The sequence below is a fragment of the Seriola dumerili genome, unplaced genomic scaffold (assembly GCF_002260705.1).
Source record: "Seriola dumerili isolate Sdu_G_001 unplaced genomic scaffold, Sdu_1.0 BDQW01000122.1, whole genome shotgun sequence".
NCBI lineage: Eukaryota > Metazoa > Chordata > Actinopteri > Carangiformes > Carangidae > Seriola > Seriola dumerili.
Window position 1 is genome coordinate 2,046,942 of NW_019174377.1, and position 24,032 is coordinate 2,070,973.

Here is a 24,032-nt window from a genome sequence, read left to right on the forward strand (position 1 = left end):
TTGTTTAAAAGGGTCTTGTCTTAATGATATATCTTTTTGTACATTTGATCAGTTTATCTAACACTGTTAGATGAAGTGACAGTGCTTCAAATCCGCTCAGAATATATACAGTGTTTTAGTATATTTGAAGATAATAATTGTAACTGGATTATTTTAAAATAAAATTTAGATTACTGTTTATTAATTGCTTCAATGCCAACCTTCATGATACCAAGAGCATTTTGTTGCAGCCTGTTCACCATTTGCTGGGTGAGGTGGTTTTAAATAGGGTGATGGATCTTTTTCCTACTATGACATTTAGAAATACTTACCCATTTATATTCAAATCACAAGAGACAGAAAGTAATTAAATTGTACTCATAGGGGGTTTAGAATGTACCACACGCGACGATTATAGACACAGATTATCCTACATTAACAATCTACCGACTACAGAATCTACCTATGGGATCTATTCCTATGACTCTCTCTCACAGTGTCTCCCTCAGGTTTCTGAAAAGAGGGATTGATTCATCAAGGAGAGAACTGTCTCTAATAACTGCAGAGCATGTAAGAGCGAGAAAATCCTCTTTTCCCCGTGTGACCACATATACAAACAGTGAAATAAAAACCAATTCAAATCTTCATTTTTTTTTTTTTGATTCACAAAGATTCACCACATGACGTCTGAGGTGAAACCTGGAAATAAGGTGGGTGTCTGAAGTGATGAGCTAATCAAAGAGCCAATAGCATAGATGAAAAAAAAAAGATGAGGTCACATGCCAGGGCAAGGTGGCTGATTACTCATGAGAGGAGTGTATGCGTGTCAGACTAGGTGTGAGGGCTGTGATGCTGCAACATGTTTGCTTGTGTGTACACTCGCCTGTGTGGCCTCTGACGACACTGAAACCTCTTAGAATTAAGTGACAGCTGCAAAGGATCACGAGGCCACAGAGGAAGAAATTAAATCCCTGGGCCAGAGAGCAGGGGAGGGCCGTTTTGGCAAGAGATGCTAGAAAAATAGGGTTTATGACACATAGATACCATGGCTCCAATTCAAGTCTTGGCTGAGAGAAACTTCATAGATGTTCCACTATCAACCAGCCCAGCTGTGCATGTGGCATAAAGTGATGCTGATTAATAAGTAGTGTGTTTTTTTGTTTTTTTGTTTGTTTTCTCTTGCTCCAAAAAAACAAAACAAACAACAAAAGACTCCTGTACCCATATACACAGCAGGCAGAACAACATAATGTGGTTTGACTATACCTATATGTTGTCAATTTCATGTTTGAGTATTTATTTCATTCAGAGTATAACCTAACCCCAGAGTAAAACCTGTTGTTTAGGGGATGTATCCAAGGGGAGATGCTATTTTTTCTTGTTTGCCAATGAGTGCTGACAGAGTTACATCTGCCTGTTACTGTAAAGTTCATCTGGCAAACAATGTTGACAAATTTATGCTTTGTGTTGCACTGTGACACTGAAACTGTAATTGTCAGGTTATCTACACTCAATCAACAGATCTGTTCCATTTATGGTTGAATGGAAATACTGTTGTTACTGTTTCCTTAGAGAAATATCTTTCTATCAGCACACAACTTCTATTAGACTACCGTTTGTGTTTGATATTTAAAACACAGATATTATGTGTTCATTTACACTGTCACCCACAGTAGATTTCTGAAAAATTATGATACATTTTGATGTAAACTATGAACATTTTAATACTGAAATGCCTTCAAAACAAACAAATTCCAATGTTTTTACTTTAAAATTTAGTATTAATACATGATGGGGGAATAAGATTTTGGTGTTGAGGCTTTTCATTGTGAAAAGTGATAAGAAACCATTTAACATACAAATAACAGCTAATACATGAATCAAATTTTTATTATTATTTTTTATTTATTATTTAAGTAAAAATGTTCTCACAATAACATCTTCTAAATTTTACATAAAAACTGAATTTGTAGGCGCAACAGTGTCATCACCAGACTGACCAAACGTGACTCCTGCACAGTGTGTGCATGTAAGTGAGTGTGTTGTCTTCCCTAGTGTGTGTCCAGCTAGCCCTCAGTCTTGGTACAGTCATACGGTTTCCACCATTTCGCGAACTGCAAGACTTTTTTCCTCTGATCGTCAAAGTTCTCTCTGATCAACTTCCTCCAACGTCGCGGCTCCAAGTCCATCATGCCACCGACCACTTCCTATGAGGTAAAGGAGGGATTGATCACATATTGCTGTAAAATTAGCTGGAATTTATTTGTTATTGTAGAAAAACATAATCAAATAAAGAATAGCCTTAGAAGTATAGCTCCTGTAGGTTGCAAGTACAACTTGGTTGTAAATTGTGACTATTCCAATGCTGCTACAGTGGAACATATAATTTATCAATAAAAATGTTCTTTAGTTTTTGTTGCACAATGTCATGTCTGCACTAAAGTGACTAAGCATGATATGGCAAACCTATGCATTGATTAAAATTACAGTGACATGGAAATCAGGCTCAGAGTCCAGTTGTAGCAGCAACCCACACATGCACAGTAAAGTTTCATGATTCTTGGAACCAAACGACAGTGACTTAAACAAGCTAAAAAAAAATAAAAACAGTATAATGATGCATGAGGTGCAACAGCCTTAATATACAAACTGACCTTGCCAAAGTAATGGGGGAACTTCTGTTCATTCTCAATGACATGAGCAAACCCTCCCTGGAGTCCAAAGTCTACAGCAAAGTATGGCAGACCTCGAGGAACCTAGGAGGGCGACAGCAAAAAATTAAAAACAATTAACAAGGACAAGAGAATACAAGAACAGAGAGGTGAGGAAAGACAGAAGAAAGGAAAGTCAAGACAGAGGGCAAGAAATAAAGAAAAAGTAAGAAAAACCAAAGAAAATTATAGAAAAGACTGGAGTTCAAGATAGAGTGATAAAAAGATAGACAAAGACAATGACAACATACAGCTCGGCGGATGTCTTTTGAAGAGAGGTCAACAATCTTCTTGTTCATGGCCCATTCCTCATCACACTCCATGATAGCTTTCTGGAGACACGCAGAAAACAGCTGTAGTACTACACTTGACATGATAAACTCAACTTATGCCTACAATACTCCTTCCTAGTGTATGACAGGACAAACTGTGCTTAATCAGAATGATGCGACAATACACGCACAGACCTTAAAGTATATGGGTGCCATATCGCCCAGCTCACGGGGCAATGGGATACACTCTAGGACCATGTGTTGTCTTCTGCGTGGGTTCATATGTGTTTCCATGAACACACAATCCAGCTCCTGGGATTCAAACATGCGCACCAAAGCACGCCGGAACAGCTGAGGACAGCAAAACAGCACAGAAGTGAACTCAGTTACATTTTAATCATTCTTGTTTGAAGGAAACACTGAAAATGAAAGCAGTATTTAGTTCTGATTTTATGTATCACCGCTGTAAAACAACAGTCAAAGGAGTTGTCACTTTAGCCTGGAGTGAAAGGACTTGGAGCACTGATTGGCTAACCTGCATTTCAGACCAGACATCCTCGTCCAGTCCGGTGGCAGAGCAGTGATGCTGGAGAGGACAAATGAGACAGTGGCCCTCTGTCATCGACACTCCCGCAGGCAGGCTCAGGTACACCTGGACACAAGCACAAACACATATCACCAGACGAAATTTAGAAATGCATATATTAATCTTTTTTTTGCTTGTTTTACTAACCAACAGTTCAAGAAAGTTTTTCAACATAGACCTACAACGATATGTCAATTAATTTATCTACTGATTGACAGAAAATGAATAATAAAAAATTTTAATAACAAATTGATGGTTTTGAATCATCTTTCAAGAAAAAAAAAGAAATCAAAATTATGTTTTGGTTTCCTTATTCTTTTATAATAGTAAACTGAATGTATTTGGGATTTGGACTGTTGGTCTGACAAAACAAGACACTGAAACACAGCACCTTTGGGAAATCATGGATCAGTTAAGCAACTAATCATTTCAGCACAAATTCCTTCGTACCGTCTCAAAACAGCCCACATTCATGATCCCTTACCTTGCTCCCTAATGCCACTACGAGATGCTTCTGGAGCTCTTGGCTGCTGAAGCAGTGCTGGCATTTCTCCATAGAGGCAGCCAGCCTCCTACTCTCCCCGATGGCTCTGTTCCTCATCCTCTCCTCCTCCCTCCCCTCACCCTCCCGCTGCGCTGCACTCGACACAAACATGTCATCCAGCGTGTAGTTGTCGCCGTCTGTCTTCCCCATCATCTGGAGAATCGAGTGGAGTAAAAGTGGTGGTGGTGAAGACGACGGGCACGACAGATGAGATGGAGAAGAGATGTGGAAGAGGAGATGTAGTGGAGAAGAGAGGAAGAGAGAGATTGTGAACAGTCTTGAACATGAGTGTGGTCATTATTGGCCAAATCATTATAGGACAAATCTATTCAACAAAAAATGATGAGAGAACATGCTAAAGTATAAATACTCACACTCTTTGCTAAAGTAAATTCATTTTGTGAAGTATTTATGTAAATTATAGACATGTTAAATGATAACATCACTTCTTAAAAGAGGAAACTAAGTAATGGTAATCTTTCAGAACTACTGTAGAGACGACTGTCCTTAGAAAGTGGCTGGTAGCCTCACTAATTATTGTATGTAGGTTCTAACGCAATATTACCCTCAGTGCCATTTCCACAGTATATTCTGTGTGTGTGTGTGTGTGTGTGTGTGTGTGTGTGTGTGTGTGTGTGTGTGTGTGTGTGTGTGTGTGTGTGTGTGATCTGTCTGAACTGCCTTGTATGCAAGTTGGTTGCGGCAGGATACCGAGTATCGACTCTGGTGTTTCTACGTCTGAGTCTTGTCACCATGGCGACTGGGCAACAGGTTGGAATCTGTGTGTATGTAAGAGAGCGAGAGGCAAGCATGGCTGAAGTGTGTGTGCATGACTCGCTGTGTAGGAGAGTGTGTGAGTGAGAGTGAAAATTGGATTAGTTTAGTGACAGTGTGGGAGGGAGTGTGTGTGGGTGTGTGTGTGTGTGTGCGTGTGTGTGTGTGTGTGGGTGTGTGTGTGTGTGTGCGCACACACACACACACACACACACACACACACACCCCATAACAGGTACTCTCACACACTTACATGCAGACTAATTAGACATAATACAGTAGTAATAAATTAACATCCATTCTGTCAGCTTTCAGGTTCACTGCTCATGTTTGTTTTTTTTTACATAGGTCTCAGCTAATGATAAATGGACACATTCCTGATGCAATTTAAATTATAGATTGTGAATACATCATGTAGCAGTTGAGTGGAAGAGATTAACATATGTCTGGCACACTAGTCATGTATTATTGAAAATGCACCGCATCAAATCTCCAGACAATGCTAGTCTGCTAATGTAACACACTTTGTATCTGACCAATGGATAAAAGGATTTGCTGTGTTCCCTGAAAACAAGGTGTAATCCTTCACTAAATTACAACAGTACAGAAACCTGCTGGTTCTTCACTCTGAGGGGAAACACTGAGATAAAGAGATGGTAAAGAAAAATCTATTTATAAAAATTCTCTATTTTGTGTCTCCACAATCAGCAGCCATTAGAGGCACACAGAGCTGCACGTTTCTGTTTCTGGATACACATTCATTATTGATAAATGTCAGTGGTTTTAGCTGCCAGAATAAAAGCAGAGAGCAACAAACTGGCAAAAGTACATGAACTTGTAAACCTGATTGTGTCAACCGGTGATGGTGTGTTTAGGTGATTAATTTCTGCAATATAAAATGAAACATTTGTTCTTCTTACTTCAGTGTCGGCTTTGTCTGAACATACCAACGTCAAATTGAAACTGCAGCCTTACATAGTGCACAGAGGAAACACCATTACAACCAATCTGGCTACTGTTATCATGAGATATGTACAAAAGAAAAAATAATGACGAGAGACCGGTCTCTGGACCAAGAAACTGTAGAGGAGAGGGTTGAAAGAAATTGAGAAAGGCACAATAGCAAAGTAAGAGGAGATGAGAAGTAAAGACACAATATAAATGCAATATCATTAAGGATTAAAGAAGAAACAGAAGAAGGGACGGAGCAATGGAATAGAAACACAACAAATCTCAAGGCGATGTCAAAAGGAAGTGTGGAAGAAAGGACATAGTTTGGGATGTTTAAGTGGTGAGTGAAAGGGAGTAGGGATGTCACGAGAACTGATACTTTGGTACCAAGTTGGTGCCAAAGTTCTGAAAATGTGACATGGTCATTTTTCTATAATACTATAGGTACTGTAGATGTCATAGGTACTGGAGATGAGATTCTCCTGGGACTGACGAGGGCAGTATAATAACCCTACAAGCCTGACAGTCTGACATCAAACTCGAAGAGAAGAAGAAAGCAGGCACAGTGAATAATAACAACACATGAAATGACAGCAGCAAGTGCAGGTGCAGCAACAGGTTCACCGCGACTTAAGGAAATGTTATAGACAACCAAAGGCCAGTAAACAAAAGGTGCCACAGAGCTTTTCAAATGAAAGGAGGAAACACCACCAGTTTATCAAAGCACCTCAAAGATAGGCTCTTGGATCTGTACAGAGAATTCAAAGTGAGTGAGTTTTAGTTGTTAACTTTATATTAACAACATGTCATCAACATGTTCATGTCCTGAGATGTTATCGTTTGAGAATTGCGATAGCTGGCATCTGTTGTAGCACAACATTCACAAAGGCTGACGTTAGCTTGTTTAGACTAGCATAGTTAGCGACAAATTATAATATGAGCTGGATGCTCACATCATTAGTAGGCTACCATCATTACTGATCAGTCTGTCAAAATGTAACGCTGACGTTTTAAATGAATATTTTCACACCATGGGTCTGTCACCATCTTAGTCCATTTAAACTACTGCTTTCACACTGACTATATGGAGATGTGTGTATGTGTGTGGGTGTGCACGTACATGTCCACATGTGTTAGCACACTGTGTGTGATGGTATTGTGACATCCTCAAAAAGGGAGTGAGCTTAGATGCTGGAGAATTTAAAAAAAACAGAAAGAGAAAGACAGCAGGTGAAAGATGGATGAATGACATGGAAGAGGGGAAAGAGAGGAAGAAGGGAAAATGAACAGCCACTCTATGTAACTTAATGTGTCCATGATGATTACTGACAAAAAATATAAGAAAACCGAAAAGTGAACTAACATTTGATGTCATGAGTGCAAGACATCCAGCATTTATCTTATTAAAATAAACTTCAACAAGACACTGAGTTGAGCAAAAAGAATAGTAAATGTGTATTTAAGAAAACATGCAAAATGTCTAAATTAAAGATAAATTCCCACCAGACCGGGAGCTGAACTGTTGTCATTAAAATAAAAAATAAAAAATATCCCCCAGAGAGCATGAACATGTTTGGCAACTCTAACAGCAATCAGGATATTAATTTAAGAGATAGGTTGTATGCTCATGTAGTGTCATCCTTTGAGGAGTATTAATCTGTTCAGTGAGGATCCTGACCATCTGCTCTATAAACAGTATATATATATTTATATATTTTTTTTCTATTTCAAGATTAATTTCATGGTACTCTGGTCAGCAGCTGGTCAGTAGCTGTGGAGATATCTTGCTCTGGACCAAACACATGGTCGAACAGTTACACTGACATCTGGGCAGCTTGACATCACCATATTTTAGCCCTATTGCTTGCATTACAAAAACCCAAATTTACAAATCAAGCACTTCCAAAAATGGTCAACATTGTAATCATATTATTCCTTTTCAAATGTCTGATCAATAATTGTTAACCATTTTATTTTGTTACATGATACAGAACAGATGGAAGAAGAGAAAAGAAGTAGAGAAGAAAGATTAATAAAAGAGAATAAAATGGACATACACATAAAAGTATTAAAGAGATAATTATAGAAGGAGCAAAAGAAATAGGGAGGAACGGCCAAATAGAGTAGTGTAGTGTGATGCAGAGATGAGAGGGAGCTGCTGGGACAAAATACAGTTTTCTCTCTCTCTCTTGCAGATTATAAATCTATAGCTGTGATTAGAAGGGATATTTATAGATGCCCTGCCATGGTAACTGTAGATGTATTTTTAGTGTCACTCTTTGCAGGTGCAGAACGTGTGTGCGTGTTTTTATATACACATGCAAGTGTAATGAATTTATGAGTGAGGGCCAGTGATTGTTTGTTTGTGTGTTTGTGTGTGTGTGTGTGTGTGTGTGTGTGTGTGTGTGTGTGTGTGTGTGTGTGTGGGAAAGTGAGTGAGTGAAAGTCAGAAAAGGAAAAAAACATGGACTGAGCTAAAGCATTTGTCTTTTTTTAATCGTCATGGAAACTCCTCTATCCTTTTGTTGTTCATTAATGCTTCCTTTTCATATTTTCGCACGCTCGCACGCACGCACGCACGCACGAACGCACGCAGTGTCACGCACGCACGCACGCACGCACACACACACACACGCACACACACACACACACACACACACCTGTCAACAAGTGGAAAAGAGAAGACGGAAGAAGGAAAATGTCTCTCGGCTCATGGAAATGTGCAGTCACATGAACCACAACCTGCCAGTACACATCTGCTGCTGTATGTCTGTTTCAAGCACACAACGGAGGAGAGAGTCACAGAGACAGACGAGTACATGCAAAAGTAGTAGTGGAGAGAAATGGACAACAGCACAGAGCCAAATGCCTACCTAACATCTGTCCTTTCCCTCTACCTAAGGGTAAGTATGACAGTGATCTTTGTCATCAACACACATCCATATTGCTCCTTTGCCTTGCCATACGTTTATGTCAACCTTCATCTACTCGCTCATATTACTATGAGTATTGGTGAAGCAATATAATTTGGATATCTGCTGGGCGTCAGTCCCACCATCCAGCTATCAGAACCCATCCCTACCTACAGGCAGTAATTATTAGAGACGTTTATGCGGCTATTTTTGTTTTTTTACTGTTAATTTGGTTGTTTCATAAATTAACTTATCATCAATATTAACTGCCAATAAAAAAACACCAATATGTGAATGGCTGTGTATATGTGGAACAAGGAGAAAGTTCTCAAATGACTCAGACCTACTGCTCTTATTCTTAAAAAAGAACCAGTACGTCTTAATCTATTGTCTACCATCAATAAAATGCTCTTGTTGCTCTCTCAAGAAGTGTTAACATATCTGTATACAGATGTGTATAGACAAACAAGTGAAGGAAAAAAAAAAAAAAAAGTTTCTGCACATAGTCAAGGGACCGTAAGCTTTGACAGTGTCCTGCAACTTGTTTTGTTTTTTTAGGCTTTTGAAATCAATTATAGAAACTGTTTAAAATTTGCATGTTCATACTAGATCTGAAATCAGCAGCAGCTCTAAAATCTGCTGAATTGGTATTTCTCATGGTCTACAGTCAATAACTTTATTATGGGTCACACTCTTCATTCTGGTAATAATTATCGGTATCCAAAGTTGTTGTCCATGTTGCCAAGTTGTGCTCAGCACTGCCAACTGGTAAAACTATAGCTCTCTTACCTTGGCAGCCATGCGAGAATAGAGGGCATTCTGATCCTGTGCAGAGCTCATCTTCTCCCTCCTCACCATTTCCTGCAGACCAACATTGTCATCATCTTGGAAATAGCGCACACGCTGCCCCTCAACATGGGTCTCAATCTGAAAAGAAAGGCAAAGAGGCATGGAGAGGTAAGGTGAAGAAAACACTCTGGAAATTGGAAGTGAAAAAAGGATGCTATTAAAATCAATTGAAAAGGAGGGATGAGAAAATGTGAGACAAAGGACAGAGGAGAGTTGAGAGGGAGAAGAGGATGAGTGTATGAAGGGTGGAAACCGACTGGTAAGATAAACTCAGACAGAAACGGACAGATCATAGAGAGAGAGAGAGAGACTGACCATGAGGGAGACAGGGGGCAAGACAGACAGTGAAGGAGACGAGGCCACTCACTGCATTTATAATAACCACAAACAGAGAATGGACTGGAGAGCTTTGTTTACATTACAAATGTTTCAACTCAGAGTCAGGTAGAGTCCCTGCTCTCATTACACACTCTGATGAATACCAAATGACAAGGAACAAATAGCAGGACACAAACATCTCATTTGCTCATTTGCTCCTCAATATCTCCATCTGATAATTGCAGTAGTGTGCAGGCTCCTCTCTGTCTCCCTAAGTGGTGGCTTTCTGATGCAGTTCAGGATTTTTTTTTTTCCATGCGCGCAGCAGTAGATTTTAATATTTTATTGCTCTGAAGAAAACTTCCCTCCCTGCTATCCTGTAATTTTATTCCTCCTGCTTTCATACCACCCCCCATCCCTTTCTCTTTACCTGTTTCTTTTTCCGTCGTCCTCCATGGGGCTCCTGAGGTCCAGAGGAGGCCTTGACTGGCCAGGCCCGACCTGAGTGATCTGTTCTAAACAGCAGGACCTCCTGGTCTTCAGTGGAGCGACCCGGGACCTGGCAAACCAAAACACAGCCAGGTCATTATCATTTTTATTTGTTTTTGTATGTCATTCCCAGAAGTTTGAAACATTCTTTTGAGTCTCTGATGCATCAAACCTCAGGATGAAACCACAAAATGAATGCCAGAAATAGTCAACTGCCTCAAACAAATGTCACATCAGACATGCAGCATTTTACTACCAAGCACAGAATTCCATCATGAAGGTTCAATCAAAACAAACATTTCACCTGCAATTAATTTACAAAGTCTAAAACACATAAAGCAGAGTTTTTAATTAGTCTTGTAACATACTATCAATTGAACTATCTTGTCAGTCGCAGGATGGACTGCATCCATGATTGTGAATTTAACAATAAGCATTTGCCAAGGCTTTAGATCACGCCTGCTCCCAGATGTGTGTCAGGGAGCGGGAGGGGAAAACACAGGCTGCCATCTATCTTGATGCAGTCCAGCCTCGATATACAATATTATTGTATATCTTATATTCGATATTATTGAATATCAGCCCCAGCTCATTCCAAAGAATGTCATTAGTTTTGAGAAGGCTGGGTTTGTTCTGTCATTATCAAACTACTCAATTTTCTAAATAAATGTATACTTCCTGTGTATGATCACCTAGTTGGATTATAAATAACAGAGTAGTGCGTTTTTTTTTTTTTAAGGGAACCTTTGAATAAAGGATTATACTGGGATTAAGGTAGGAAAAACAGGAGACCTGCCTTCTGTTCCAAACCTCCAGCAGCACAATATTCTGATAAAACTGCTCCTTTAGTGACAATTTAGTGCTCAACACAAGTCTGTGTTTTTCAAAGATCAAAAAGTTTGCTTGCTATGAGGAGCTTGAATCTGAGTCACAAATGTAAAAAAGGACACTTTATCTCATGATTTTATGTAACACTCAATTAAATACTTTGTTGGGAGATTGACCACATTCAGGAAAAAATAGTCTTATGTAACCACAGCCAGTGTCTTATTAGAGAGCCTATAAAAGACTGGACATCGACAGAAACAAGAATGAGGTGGGAGTAGCAGTCAAAGGAAATTGAAACAGACAGTAAGACAGGTTGTCGGAAAAACTATGATAGAAGAGAATATTTCCTTTGCTCCAGACGGTACAGTTAGGCTTCTCAAGGCTCCACATGCAGTGAAAACACAAAATATGAGCTAGAGAGGCAACAAGAGTCAAAACACTGAGTGGTGAAGATAAGCCAAAAGTCTTCCATAACAAGATAGACTGGAAGGTTCTCGAATGAGTACAAATCAACGGCACTCCATCTTTAAGAGGGCTGAAGTACCTCTCAGTTGATAAGTGCACTAAAACCTAAGAATTATGACATTTTCTCTGAAACCTTACAGAGGATTTCACCCTAGTCTTTTAATTTGAACAGGGCAGCCTTACTGGGTATGAATCTGGCCTAACTTACAAATGATAATATACAGATTTTAAAAATAATCACTGCTGTGTACAATGCCAGTGAGAGGGGATAAAGCAGGACTGAGGTGTCAGGGCACAGCCATTGCTCTCTGTTGATTGCCTATACTACAAACGCTTACAGGATGGTACATATACGCTCTCTGCCTCCTTCTCCCTCTGTTGCGTGCTTTTACAAATACACACACATTAACACAGGGCACACTCTGAACGACCTCTGGTAGGAGAGTGTCGTCAGCACTAAAAGACATTTGTTCCCATTAGGGTCTGCTAAAATGCAGAACAGGAGCCGTTTCCACATAGAGAGCAAGACGTAAGAGCCATGCAGCAAGGAGACTTCAAACAAACAAATTCCTCTTAAAAGCAGTCAGATGTGACAGCAGAGAGTTTGTTTTCATCTGAAGACAAGTGTGTGTGAGGCGCTTTTCTTGCCTGCTGTATGGTGAGAGATGGTGAGTGTGCGCATATCTTTCTACGGTTTGTGGACAAATTTTGGTTTGAAACCATCGTTGTGAGGACATTTTGTCCAGTCTTCAAAACTTCAAAGGGTTGTCTGAGGGTTAAGACTTGGTTTTATATAGCCTCAAGTGTTTGGATTTGCATTTAGACTATAGGAGAGGAAAAAGAAAGAGCCAGCAGATAAATCTGACACAGGAAGATTCAGAGAGTGTGTGCGAGTGTGTGTCAAGGAAAGGGTAGATACACATATCTATCTATTCCTGTGTGTGCATGTGTTTATATCTGTGTATGTTTTGAGAGTTTATTCATATATCCAATTCAGGATGTCGTGTCTGTGAATTTATGAAATTATACATCTGAAAATTTGCAGTGTGCCTGATGCACACAGTGAAGTGTTACACTGAGAGAAGTGTCTCTAATATTTGGTCTCTCCTCCTGGACACAAGTCACATTAGTTAGACAACGACAATATATAGATAGTATCTACAGACCTGGTTTGAATTAGCTGCTTCTTGTAGCTTTTTTCTGGCAGCGAAGTTCTCTTTGGCTTTCCGTGCTGCGTCCAGCTGTGATCTCAGCTTCTCAACCAAGGCCTGCAACACGCACACACACATTTATTATATATATGTATTGCACATATTTGCCTTTAAAAAAGTCTGCACAGTCAGTACAGTTTTTTCGGTGACACCCAGTGTGTTTACACAGTGTTAAAGGAAATATAAAAATGAAGATTCTTGGCATATTTAAGCATATACAAGCAGATTAAAGTGAATTAACAATTGATACTGGATTATCATATTAATATCATATGGGTATAAATATTGGCAGATACTGTATGTAAACAGAAGTGACAGTATGTAGATTATATATAGGCTGCATTTTAATATACAGCTGACTATTTTTCCTAATTAAAGTTTAGAATATTTTTTCTGTGTGTTGTGTTTTTCAGCACTCGTCAGATGGCTGAACACGGTAAAACAGAAAAAACACAGAAGTCAGAGAAAAAACATCTGTCTCTAGCACACATACACACACAGAACCTCTTACGCCATACTGCCATGAGAAATACTGATACCTTTATGTACAGGGCATAAAAGTGCACGACAGTTAAAGGCACTTAACGCGCACTAATACATACTAACACACACACACACACACAAGAGGTTTGGGAATATTGGTTTGATTGCTTTATCGTGTAGGGAGATGCTGGCTGTCAGGCTGATAACACTTAGGATTATAGGTGTGACCGTGTGTCTATCTGTGTGTGCGTCAGTGTGTGCACGTCAGTGTGTGCGCAAGTGTGCCTGAGTTTTGAAAGACAGCCTTTTAACATTGTCTATAAGAGTTCCCAATACCACTCTTAGCATTGACACAAGAAGAAAGAGGGGGGAGTTAAGTGCACAGATCAATGAATGCTTTAAATTAATGGATCCCCTGATGTGCTCTTAAATCTATCCAAAGGAGGAAGGATGTGTGCTGAGAAAAATCAAATCAGGTGCCTGTTCACCCATAAAGCTAAAGCTAGTTTAATGCAGGTCCACCCTTAAAAAAGAATTAAATATAAAAAGTGATTGAAAGACATTTATTTTATTGCCTGTGTGTGTGTGTGTATATATATATATATCACAGTCTGTAAAAGCTGAATAAACACTTGTAATTGTCACACTTGTCTTATTATGTTTTATTTATGAACTGTAAATTTCCTCTGTGTTTACTTTAGTATCTTTGCAGCTTGTATCCAACCAGCCAGTCAAAACTATCACACTCTAAAAGTAAATAAAAGTGATCAGTAAATGAAATATGAAAATAGCATACTGGCACAATACAAAACACTGTTTTTAGGGTTTTATGTTTGAAAAAGTTGTGGTGATATAAAAGTTTTTCTTCCAAAAACAGGTGCTGGGAAACTTATAATCAGCCAGAGTAATTTCCATTGGAAGTCAAGTGGACTGAAAGTAACATAATGATAGCCTACTCACTGTTTTGCCTCTGATCTCTGCCTTCACCAACTCGCTTCCCAGTCTGTTCATCTCCTCTTCTGACAGCAGAGGGACCTCCTCTTCCTCCTCCTCCTCCTCCTCTTCTTCTTCACTTTCACTCTCACTCCTAAGAAGAGAGTTTGAAGAGCAGAAACCAAGGAAAACCAAGGAAAACCAAGAAGGGAGAAAAGGAAATATAAAAATTAGAGGAGGAGAACATTTCCTAAATTTCAATCACAATATGCAACCAATTTTTGATATAAAAAATTCAATATCTTAACAAGAAAACCTTTAAAACACATCTGTCCAGTTGGTTCGGACATTTCACACCCACATTATAATAGCAGTGATACACCGATCCTGTTCTTCAGAACTTTCCCATAACTCACCTTCTGAACAACAGAATTCAATGACTTAATTAGCTGTAGTCATAAATCTTTTAAAAGGAAACTTATTTGGGAAGTTTTTTTTATTCTAACCATCTAGTTGTTTTCTTCTGATCTCTCGCAGTGTTTATCTGTTATGATTCATTTGAGTCTCTGTGCCTCCCAGAGATCATTACAGCTTTGCCTGGGAGGATCTGAACTGCAGCCTGGGAAGCATCGTTCTAGGCTATTACACTTCCCATAGCCTCATTTCCTTCTGCTGCCACACTGCAGACTCATTTCATGCTGCAGGGGTTCTGGGTGCTGGTTTACCCAAACAACTTAGCCTAATGAGGCAAACCACAGAACTAAGAAGGCTTTACAAAGCAGTAATACTCCAACATCTGGCCTACAATGCTGCTATATGCTGGATTGCCATGAAAACATGTAAGCTTATGATGCAATCACTTGGCTCAGTTTGACTTTCACAGACTTTTTGTGGCACTAAGTGTTGTTAATAAATAAATGAGACAGCATATTCATGTGTGTTCCAGATAGAGCATGGAGAAATGCATAATAACGGTAGCAATGGAAGAGATTAACATAAAAGAGGAATGATGAGAGAGATAGAAATTCAATTGTAAGAAAGGAAGACTAGGGGAGTATGGTGAAATCAGCAATGAGCTATGTTAACGGTACAGCTATTAAGTCAGAAATATGACAGATAATATCTGAGTTACAGGATCAGAGCTCAGATACTGAGGGGATTTCCTGGGACTATAAGGACGAATGTTCAAAAGCAGATAAGGACTTTAAGAGTTCTTGCAGGTCCTTTGAAAATAATGAAGTACATATGTGAAGACAGAGCCAGGTTTAATGGAGGGGATTACTGTGGGAACATCTCTGGTAAGGCTGTAATTTGAAAACATTAACATGATATCACATGCATGGATACTTTTATCCACTGTCTCTTAAAAGTCTCATGAGTGCCTGTAGTTTATGTTGGTGTGTGTGTGGGCCCCCATTACAAATAAAACTTGCAACCCAACATCTACACAGGCTGCATTAAGCCAACAGGTCATAAGCAGTATATCCATGTCCACACTGTTTTCAAGGCCCCAGACTTGAAATGCAAAAGAAGTAAGAGAGAATACACAACTGAATTATTAAAAACTTTACACTTCTTATTCAAACGATGTAATGAGATATGTACTCCCATTCAGTTAGCTGTGTATCAGACATACTGCAGAAATCCCGCTGTAACAGAGATGTACCAAAGTATATTGGGCTATGTGTAAATATAAATAGGAATGTTCACTTGTCAGTCTGTTAATTCTATCTTGTACTGAACTAAATGGAAAAACAAATATTTTGCCAGATGACACTGTGGCATGATTCTACCCTTTTAAATTAGTCTTGTTGGAACAGAGAAAAAGTATATGTATGTTTTAAACAAGCTATACTAGTGGTTATAACACAAATAACAACAATCATTAAACTGAATAAATTGTAATGTCCACCCAACACCACCAAAACACAAATAAAACTGGAATATTCAGACTATACAGCAACATTAAAGGTCACATACAGTAGCTAACCTTGTTTTTGAAACTAAGAAAATAAAAACTTTAAAACCTTGATGTCGTCACAGCAGCTTTGTCTCCACGTGGAGCATCTTGAGCAGCAGTTACAGTTTTCCCAAGATCCCTCTCTTGCTCCTGTTGTGGTTTTTCCAAGCTGTCAGATTCCTGGGCGGTATTGCTGCTCTTCATCCTGGTTGGAACACTGGTGTTATGTGGACCAGAGTCTTCATCATCAGAGCTGGGTTTCAGAAATCTTATGGAGGGCCGAGGTGGAGGGCGCTCTGCAGCTGCATAGCAAAAGCATTACATATCATGTTCTGGTTTCCAAAACTCGTGGGAATGTTAGACTATGTGTAACATATGACAAAATAAGCTTTGTTTCCTGATTTAAGATAGAAATTAAGCAGATGTGACCTATGTGTGATCTAATTAAAGGAAAAAGAGCACAATGTTTAACACACATGATCAAAATATGTTACTTAATGCAGCCTTTACTACTTAAATAAGATTTAAATGCTGCTCATTTCACTTGTGCAAAATTTGGCTCAGACATCTATTAGAAAAGGCTTTGACATCAACCCACCTTCACCACTGTCATCATCTTCTGAGGGTTTGAGGAAGCGGCCTTTTAGTGACCCAAGAGAGAGGGAATGTTGACTCCAACTTTCCCGAGATGATGATGATGATGATGATGATGATGATGATGCAGCACTGGGCCGATCTCTTTCTCTATTTCTTTCTCTATCTCCATCCCTCTCTCTGTCTCTGTCTCTGTCCCTCTCTCTGTCTCTTCTTCCATCCCTTTCCCTGTCTCCATCTCTTCCCCTGTTTCTTTCTCTGTCTCGATCCTTCTCTCTATACCTGTCTCCATCTCGACCTCTCTCCTCCCCTCCCCCTCGATGCCCTCCCCTCTCCTCTCCTCTTTCAGCATGGTATCTCTCTCTGTCTCGGGGTGATGAGTCTCTTTCTCTTTCATTTTTTCTCCACCGACCTCCATCTTCACCATCTCCCTCTTTTCTCCTCCATCTCTCACTGGTGTCATTCTCTCCTTTCCTCCAACCGCCTCTTGATGGGCCGTCTCCTTCTCTGTCTCCTCTCCTCTGTCCATACACAGCTTTTTCTGCTTCGGCAAGTCTCTCCTGAAATTCTTCCATCGACTATAAAAAAAGAAACACAACACGTATTAAAACACTTAAACCTTTTCTCAGGTTCTGCAGCTCAGATCTCTCTCAGATGTCCAAACAATGAACCGATAGCACTTCACTGGAGGTCCAGGGGAAAATGTACCGGCAATATGTGTAAAATCCAAGGCTAAAAGCAGTAACTGATGCAGTGGTCTGTAGATTGGATGTAGATTTTTTTCATAATTTCTATCCAATTACTGGAAATTACCATTATGCCATCTGAATGCTCCTACCTGATCACAAGTGATGCACCCAAAAAAAAAAAAAGAAAGAAAAAAAACACCAGAGGGACTCAAAAGCATACAACTACATATATGCCCTAAAGATTATACAGTGCTAAACAAATACCAAAAGACTCAAGAATATATTGTTAATGATAACGTACAATGACTTTATAAAGGGTGTCTCTGCTTTACTAGAAGACACAAATGAGGTGCACCGCTGCGATGGGCTGAGTGAAGGCACAAATGCTGACACTGTTGAAATTGACTTGACAAAGAGAATGCGCACTGTGTGTGTGTGTGTGTGTGTGTGTGTGTGTGTGTGTGTGTGTGTGTATGACTTATAACAAAACAAGGTACCAAGATGAACATACCTCACTCAGTAGTGCGAGTGTGGGGACGTGCATTTGTGTAAATCCTGTACCTTGAATTGTAAATCAGAGTAAGTCGGAATCAATAGTATTATATACAAATCTCATTTACAATAAACTGCATATTATGCAATGCCCTCATCTCCGCTGTGGCTTTTTTGTGTAACCGTATGTGCCTGCTAAATCATGCGTGTGAATGTGTGAGCCGCTGCCAGAGTTGCATCAGTTCTCACTCCGTATCTCTCAGCGACCACATCATTGAGGCTGCGCTGCTCCCTCTCTGCCTGCTCCTTCATCCTCTGGTAGCTCTTCCTCAGCCAGCTCAGACCTCCATCATTAACTACTGGGCCTGCAGGAACAGGGGGAGGAAAATGAATTAGAAAAACATGAATAAGAAAGAGGAAAGGCAGGAAGGTAGTGATAACAGAGAATTAAAGTTCTTAAATCCAAGGGAAATAAATATTTGAGCAGAGTTTGAACAAGTGTGAATAAATGCATTCAGTGAGTGTGACTGAACTGCTGATGAGCAAAGAGGGTAACGATGACGTAAAAGTTTGACTGCTGGAGGAATTCAAAAACAAAAAATAAGATACTCCTGACATGTTTGCCTCTTCTATTCAGTTTAGAAAAGCTATTCAATGTATAAAATATGAGTCTGTTTAGTTAAATCAAAAAATAATCTGTTCTACTGTCAAACACAGATGGCTTTTGAATTGCTTTGCTCTTGTTACACCACTTCAAGCTGCATATCACCTTTTTAAAAATTATCCTGGGGGCGACCACATGTCACTGGATCATTTATCAGCAAGTGTTTCCTTGACTTTTTTCTCTGAACAAAAAAAAAAAAAAAAAAAAGGTGTACCTCCTGCGACCCCATTATTATAACCCAAGATGAAGTAAATAACATTCCCATCTGGCACACAGTTTGAAGGAGAGAGTAAGCAAGTGTGTGTGTGTGTGTGTGTGTGTGTGTGTGTGTGTGTGTGTGTGTGTGTGTGTGTGTGTGTGTGAGCTTATTCTGCCTTGCTGTTAAAATAAATCTTACAGCAGAGAGAGAGAGCATGCCAACTCTAGAGGGAACTGTACTGACTGAGTCGAGATAAGAAACACATGTGTATGTGCATATACTTGCATTTGCATGTCAGCTTAACACAGCTTATTCTCTGTCTGTCTGTCTCTTTCTGTCTCCCTCTAGCTCTCTCTTTCTCTAAATCTCTAACACAGAAGCCCTTTGTGCTCTCTGTCCTCTCACTCTTCCGTCAAATGTCCATGACTACTTTTCTGCATATATAATTGTTATCAAATCATTAACTTGACCTTAACCTAACGTTTTAAGCATCTGCAATTTCATGACAGGTGAGTGACCTGAGGAAAACTGTGTGATACAGACAGTACGGCAACTAAATTAACCCTTTTTTTAATATATTTATTATACATGTACATTTTAAGCTTCTTTCTCTACAGCCACTATTTCAATCACCATTTCATTTACTTTATAGAAAAAAAATGAAGCCAGCATGAGCGAAGGAGAGGAGAAAATGAGGCAGACAAGGCCTGGAGTTGAGGGAAGGACAGGAAGTGAGAAAAAATTGGGAATGAGGTAATGATGAGGTATGAAGTGCTGTAAGTAAATGTGGGAGTGTAGCCGGAGGACCATTTCAATTCCACACTGTTTTTAACAAGATTTTCCTTTGATAGAGGTAGTAAGACAATGGTTAGGTAACAAAATGCGCAGTATTGCAGCTGCATTGTGGTCTACCGAGGCAACTTTCACTGGAGAAACACATTTCTCTGCTTCTTCTACAATGGATTTCTGCTTGTGCTTGAATGTTAGTGAAAATAACATTAATAATAAAAAAAAAAAAAATCTGGAGTGCAACAACCATGCCACGTTGAAACCAAAATTGTTTATGGTATATTTTACATAGCTGGAAAATGTCTTGATAGAGACTAGTGATCTCAAATGAGTATTACCTTTCTTTGCTGCAGTACTAGCCCTCTCCTCTGGGGGCAGACCACTTCCTCCGTCCTTCCAGTACGGGTTTAGCTCCAGTTTGTGTAAACCAGCCTGATGGAGCCACAAACAAACATACAATAACAAAACAGGGAACAAATGCTAAAAGAACCCAAGCAGAGGGGAACTGAACTTTAAAAAGTGGATAAAACAGACACACACCTGTTCAATGGCCTGAGCCTTTGCCCTCTCCTCCTCTTTCTGTCGTTCTTTCTCAGCCCTCCTCTCTGCCGTGGACGAGGTCTTCATTGCCAGGAAGTCAAAGCTCATCCACTCGTCTCTCTATAGGACAGACATAGACAGTGAGGGGAGTTAAACAAAGAAAAAGCAAGGCGTAAAGATTAAGAAAAGATAAATGACCATGGAACAGCAACTTAACAAGTAACAACTTTGCTCTCATACACACACACACTGCACACATGCGCAAAAGAAAAACAAATTCGCAAATTCATAGTGATGAAGAATGGCCCCACAAGTGAGGCCTCGTATACACCATTATTTCTTGACACCTACGCTCTATATTCAGATTGCTTTTTCTTCTCCATTGTGGAAAAGAGACATTACCATTGTCTTGAAGTTACTATTAAGAGGAAAAGAGAGGACTCTGTCAAAGATGGCAACTTTTACCTGGACATTCTGGGCTGGGCTGAGGTTGCTCTCTGAAGGCTTGGACTCATCAGAAACCTGCCAGGGTTTAGCAGCTTGTGTCTGAGGCTGTGCCTGAGCCTCAACCCATTCATCCTCTGAGCCCTGACACACACAGAGAGAGAGACGGAAAAGTGTAGAAAAGAGAAAAATAATGAAGAAGTGAAACAGTATGAGATTATTATGTTAAGACAAAAGGGTGGAAAATGAGTAAATGAATGAATGATTTAACTTTACAACTCACTGACAATGGCAGACTAATACCTACCTCTGAGCTGTCACTAGAGCCATCTCTTGCTTCAGCTGTCTTCTTCTCCTTCTTGGCCTTCTTCTTCTTCTCCTTTTTCTTTTTAGATTTCTTCTCTTTCTTCTTCTTCGTCTTCAAAGATCCCTCCTGCAGGGGGTTCAGATTCCATTAATTACATTTTTTTTCATTAATTGTGTCATTGTTTGTTACTAAGATATCTAGAACGTATTCACAATATATCCCGGAATAATCATTTGTCTCCTTTTTTCTGGCTAATCTGTCTCCATCACGGCAGACCATGTTGTGTTAAGTATAACTGACTACATCAGAAGACATCATAGTGTTAGATCAGCATTATCATCAAGGTCCTCCCCTTTCTCCTTTGGATAATTGTTTCAATATAAATCATAATGGCAGTGAATGTGTAAATAAATGTTTAATACAATTACACAATACGGTAATGAACATCAGTGATCGCACTTTAAAATTGTGGAACTACTGTATCAGTAGCACTGTCACCACAGTTTTGAGATATAGTACAGTCATCGTTGTTATTAGCTGCTAAATGCACTCTCTGTTGGTTTCTCTATATGCACAACTTTAAGTGAACAAAACGTTGCATCTTACGTACCTCTATCTGCTGCAGCCTCTGGTTGATCTCAGGGAGCATCCAGGTGTCCTCTCCTCTCTGCCTCTTCAGCTCCTTCCTCCTCTCTTCTCTGTCATACTGTTGCTTTGCCTGAATGACAGGACAGAAATAAAAGAGATAATTAGAATTTAAAAAAAAAAAAAAAATCAAAGTAAGGGTACACCAGATTCTGTGGTTTGAAATAAAAATCTTGATATAAAATTCAGATAAGAGTGTCTTCTGTTCAATGTATTTTTTTACATTTGTCTTTTTATTAAAAAAACATTTAGGTACATTATGAGCAATTTAAAACTAAAAGCGGAAAGGGAAAAATAATCAACAAAAATGTCCTCATTCATCTTTCATTTTTCCACTCATCTAAAGAAACCTCCTTCCCACTCTGAGCAGAGAAAACCGTCAGACAAAACATGTTTACAGCCATTTATACATTTATACCAGAGACAGGTTACATACCAACTACAATCTCCAATCAATACATTTGTTAATTAGAGCAAATACTTACAATCACATTATGGACAAGTCTTAGAAAAGAGAACAACAATTATAAAGGTAAAGAGGAAAGTAAAGAAATAAAATTGTGTTTTTAAAAAGAGCGGGGGGCTTAACTAAAAGACACAAAAAAATATATACATTTTAGGTGGATGGCAGAATTTGTTTTTTTTTTTTTTTAAAAAGAGGGTAATAAAGGCTATCATTTAGAAGAAATAGCCATCCAATGAGCCATCCAAAGAAATTAGATTTTTAACAATTTAATGAAAACGAAAATGAAAACAGCTGTTAAGGCTTGTTCACCTTTTTTTTTTAAAAGGAGATTTGAACAAATGTAGAATACTGAAAATAACAATGAACAAAAAAGAGCTTCCATTTTTCAGTTATGCACAGGTTGAAAATACAACACAGTCAAAAAATGACTATTATGACATTCATGGGCATGGCAGAAAGTCCACAGAGAGATTTTCTCCTCATCAAGAAAGTAATGACAGTCTTCACATTGCCATGATACTGCTGAGGAGAGTTATGACTTCCAAATATTTGCAGATTTATGTGCCTTTAGCTTCACATTTATGTGTTTTGGATGCAACTAGTGACACTAAAATCATTATGAGCCAATTGCTCTTCAAACACATGTAGAATAAATCAGACCCTGCTACACTCTTTGCTTTGGCCAGTTCAAGCACAGGTGAGCCGGACAGATAATGTCTTTACAGCCTTTATTGCTCATCTACGGGAGACATCGTGCGCTAGTCTGTGTACCTGGCAACAGTGCAAACAAAGCTGCACAGCAAAGGGATAACGCACAATTGGAAAACTGTGTGCATATGTGATAACAACAACGAAGCCTGTCCTAATCTTCATGGTGGGCACAGTGTATAGCTGCGACCATGACATAAAAGCTGTATAAACACTGGTGCAGGTCTCCTATCTGCCTCACTCAGTGTTTGTCCTATAACTCACTAGCTCCGGTTTAACCGTGTCCGCCAGTCCAGACACATATTGTCAGTCTAATGTGAACACGCACGGGTACTCTGAGCTTTCCGAGTCACATGAAGAGATGGAAAGCGACAAGAAGATAACAATTTATATCACTGATATCCGCGAAAATTTGCTCGGCTCATCCGCACCTAACGATAGCGTTCCCTGTTGTTAGCCTTCGTAGCTTGTTAGCTTTCATTCCGGCCGAGCAGTATTCACTTACACCATTAAACCAAAGCAATTTTTTTTAAATACTAAGATTATATAGAATTGTTGTTTCCCTTCCCCACAGTTCATACCTTTTCTAGCACCTCTTGTCGGGCCTGTCGTTTACTTTCCTTTCTTTTATCGATGCTGCTTGAACTCTCAAAACTCACTCCGTGCGCCGCCATGATACTGTCGTCAATGGTTTTGTTAAATGTCGCAAAGCACTGCCATTCACGCCAACCGTTGATTTGTGGTTTTTGTAGTCCAGAAAACGTATACAATTTGTGCAGGCTAGTCAAGTTCTGCTACGCCAAACCCAATATTTTTTCATTTGTTTTTGTGCACAGGGGCACTGACATATTGAAACATTAAACAAAAAAAGAAAATAATAAATAAATAAATAAATAAATAAATAAATAAAATAAAATTATATATATATATATAGATATATATATATATATATATATATACATATCCCATCTCTTGAAAAATAGCCCCAGACAAAAAGTAGAAAAAACATGAGGACAAGGTTATTCACATACTTTTGGTTTTTATAAACCCACACTTACTTCTCTGCAGTATTACATCTCACACTGGAATTATTTCCTTTTCAACACAGCACATCACTAATCCACAGGGAAAGAATTGTTACAAATTATTTCAGTATAAATGTCTCTTGACTCCTGTGAGTGAGCTCAAGGATTTAAATGTCTTGTAGCCTGTCAAATCAATGGGCTATAC

General features: G+C 39.1%; 1 protein-coding gene across 1 annotated transcript; it reads right to left on the reverse strand.

The window, feature by feature from the left end:
* Positions 1-1,912: 1,912 nt before the first annotated feature.
* Positions 1,913-23,485, reverse strand: cwf19l2 (CWF19 like 2, cell cycle control (S. pombe)). Its single transcript, XM_022748422.1, has 20 exons — positions 23,384-23,485; positions 21,594-21,701; positions 20,984-21,109; positions 20,698-20,820; positions 20,233-20,352; positions 20,031-20,124; positions 18,290-18,405; positions 17,204-17,437; positions 16,864-17,005; positions 16,333-16,567; positions 14,333-14,459; positions 12,845-12,946; positions 10,327-10,455; positions 9,519-9,656; positions 4,033-4,245; positions 3,498-3,614; positions 3,158-3,313; positions 2,942-3,022; positions 2,634-2,735; positions 1,913-2,186 (listed from the first exon to the last, which is right to left on the reverse strand). The coding sequence occupies exons 1-20, from the start codon at positions 23,474-23,476 to the stop codon at positions 2,046-2,048; spliced, it is 2,697 nt and encodes an 898-aa protein (XP_022604143.1). The 5' UTR covers positions 23,477-23,485; the 3' UTR covers positions 1,913-2,045.
* Between the last annotated feature and the right edge of the window lie 547 nt (positions 23,486-24,032).

Coding starts and splice junctions, on each gene's coding strand:
- cwf19l2 (XM_022748422.1), bottom strand. CDS start 23,476: ATGGCGGCGCACGGAGTGAGTTTTGAGAGTTCAAGCAGCATCGATAAA. Junction 16,568..16,863: donor AGATGATGACAGTGGTGAAG/GTGGGTTGATGT, acceptor TTTGCTATGCAG/CTGCAGAGCGCCCTCCACCT. Junction 14,460..16,332: donor GCTGCTGTGACGACATCAAG/GTTTTAAAGTTT, acceptor CTCTCTTCTTAG/GAGTGAGAGTGAAAGTGAAG.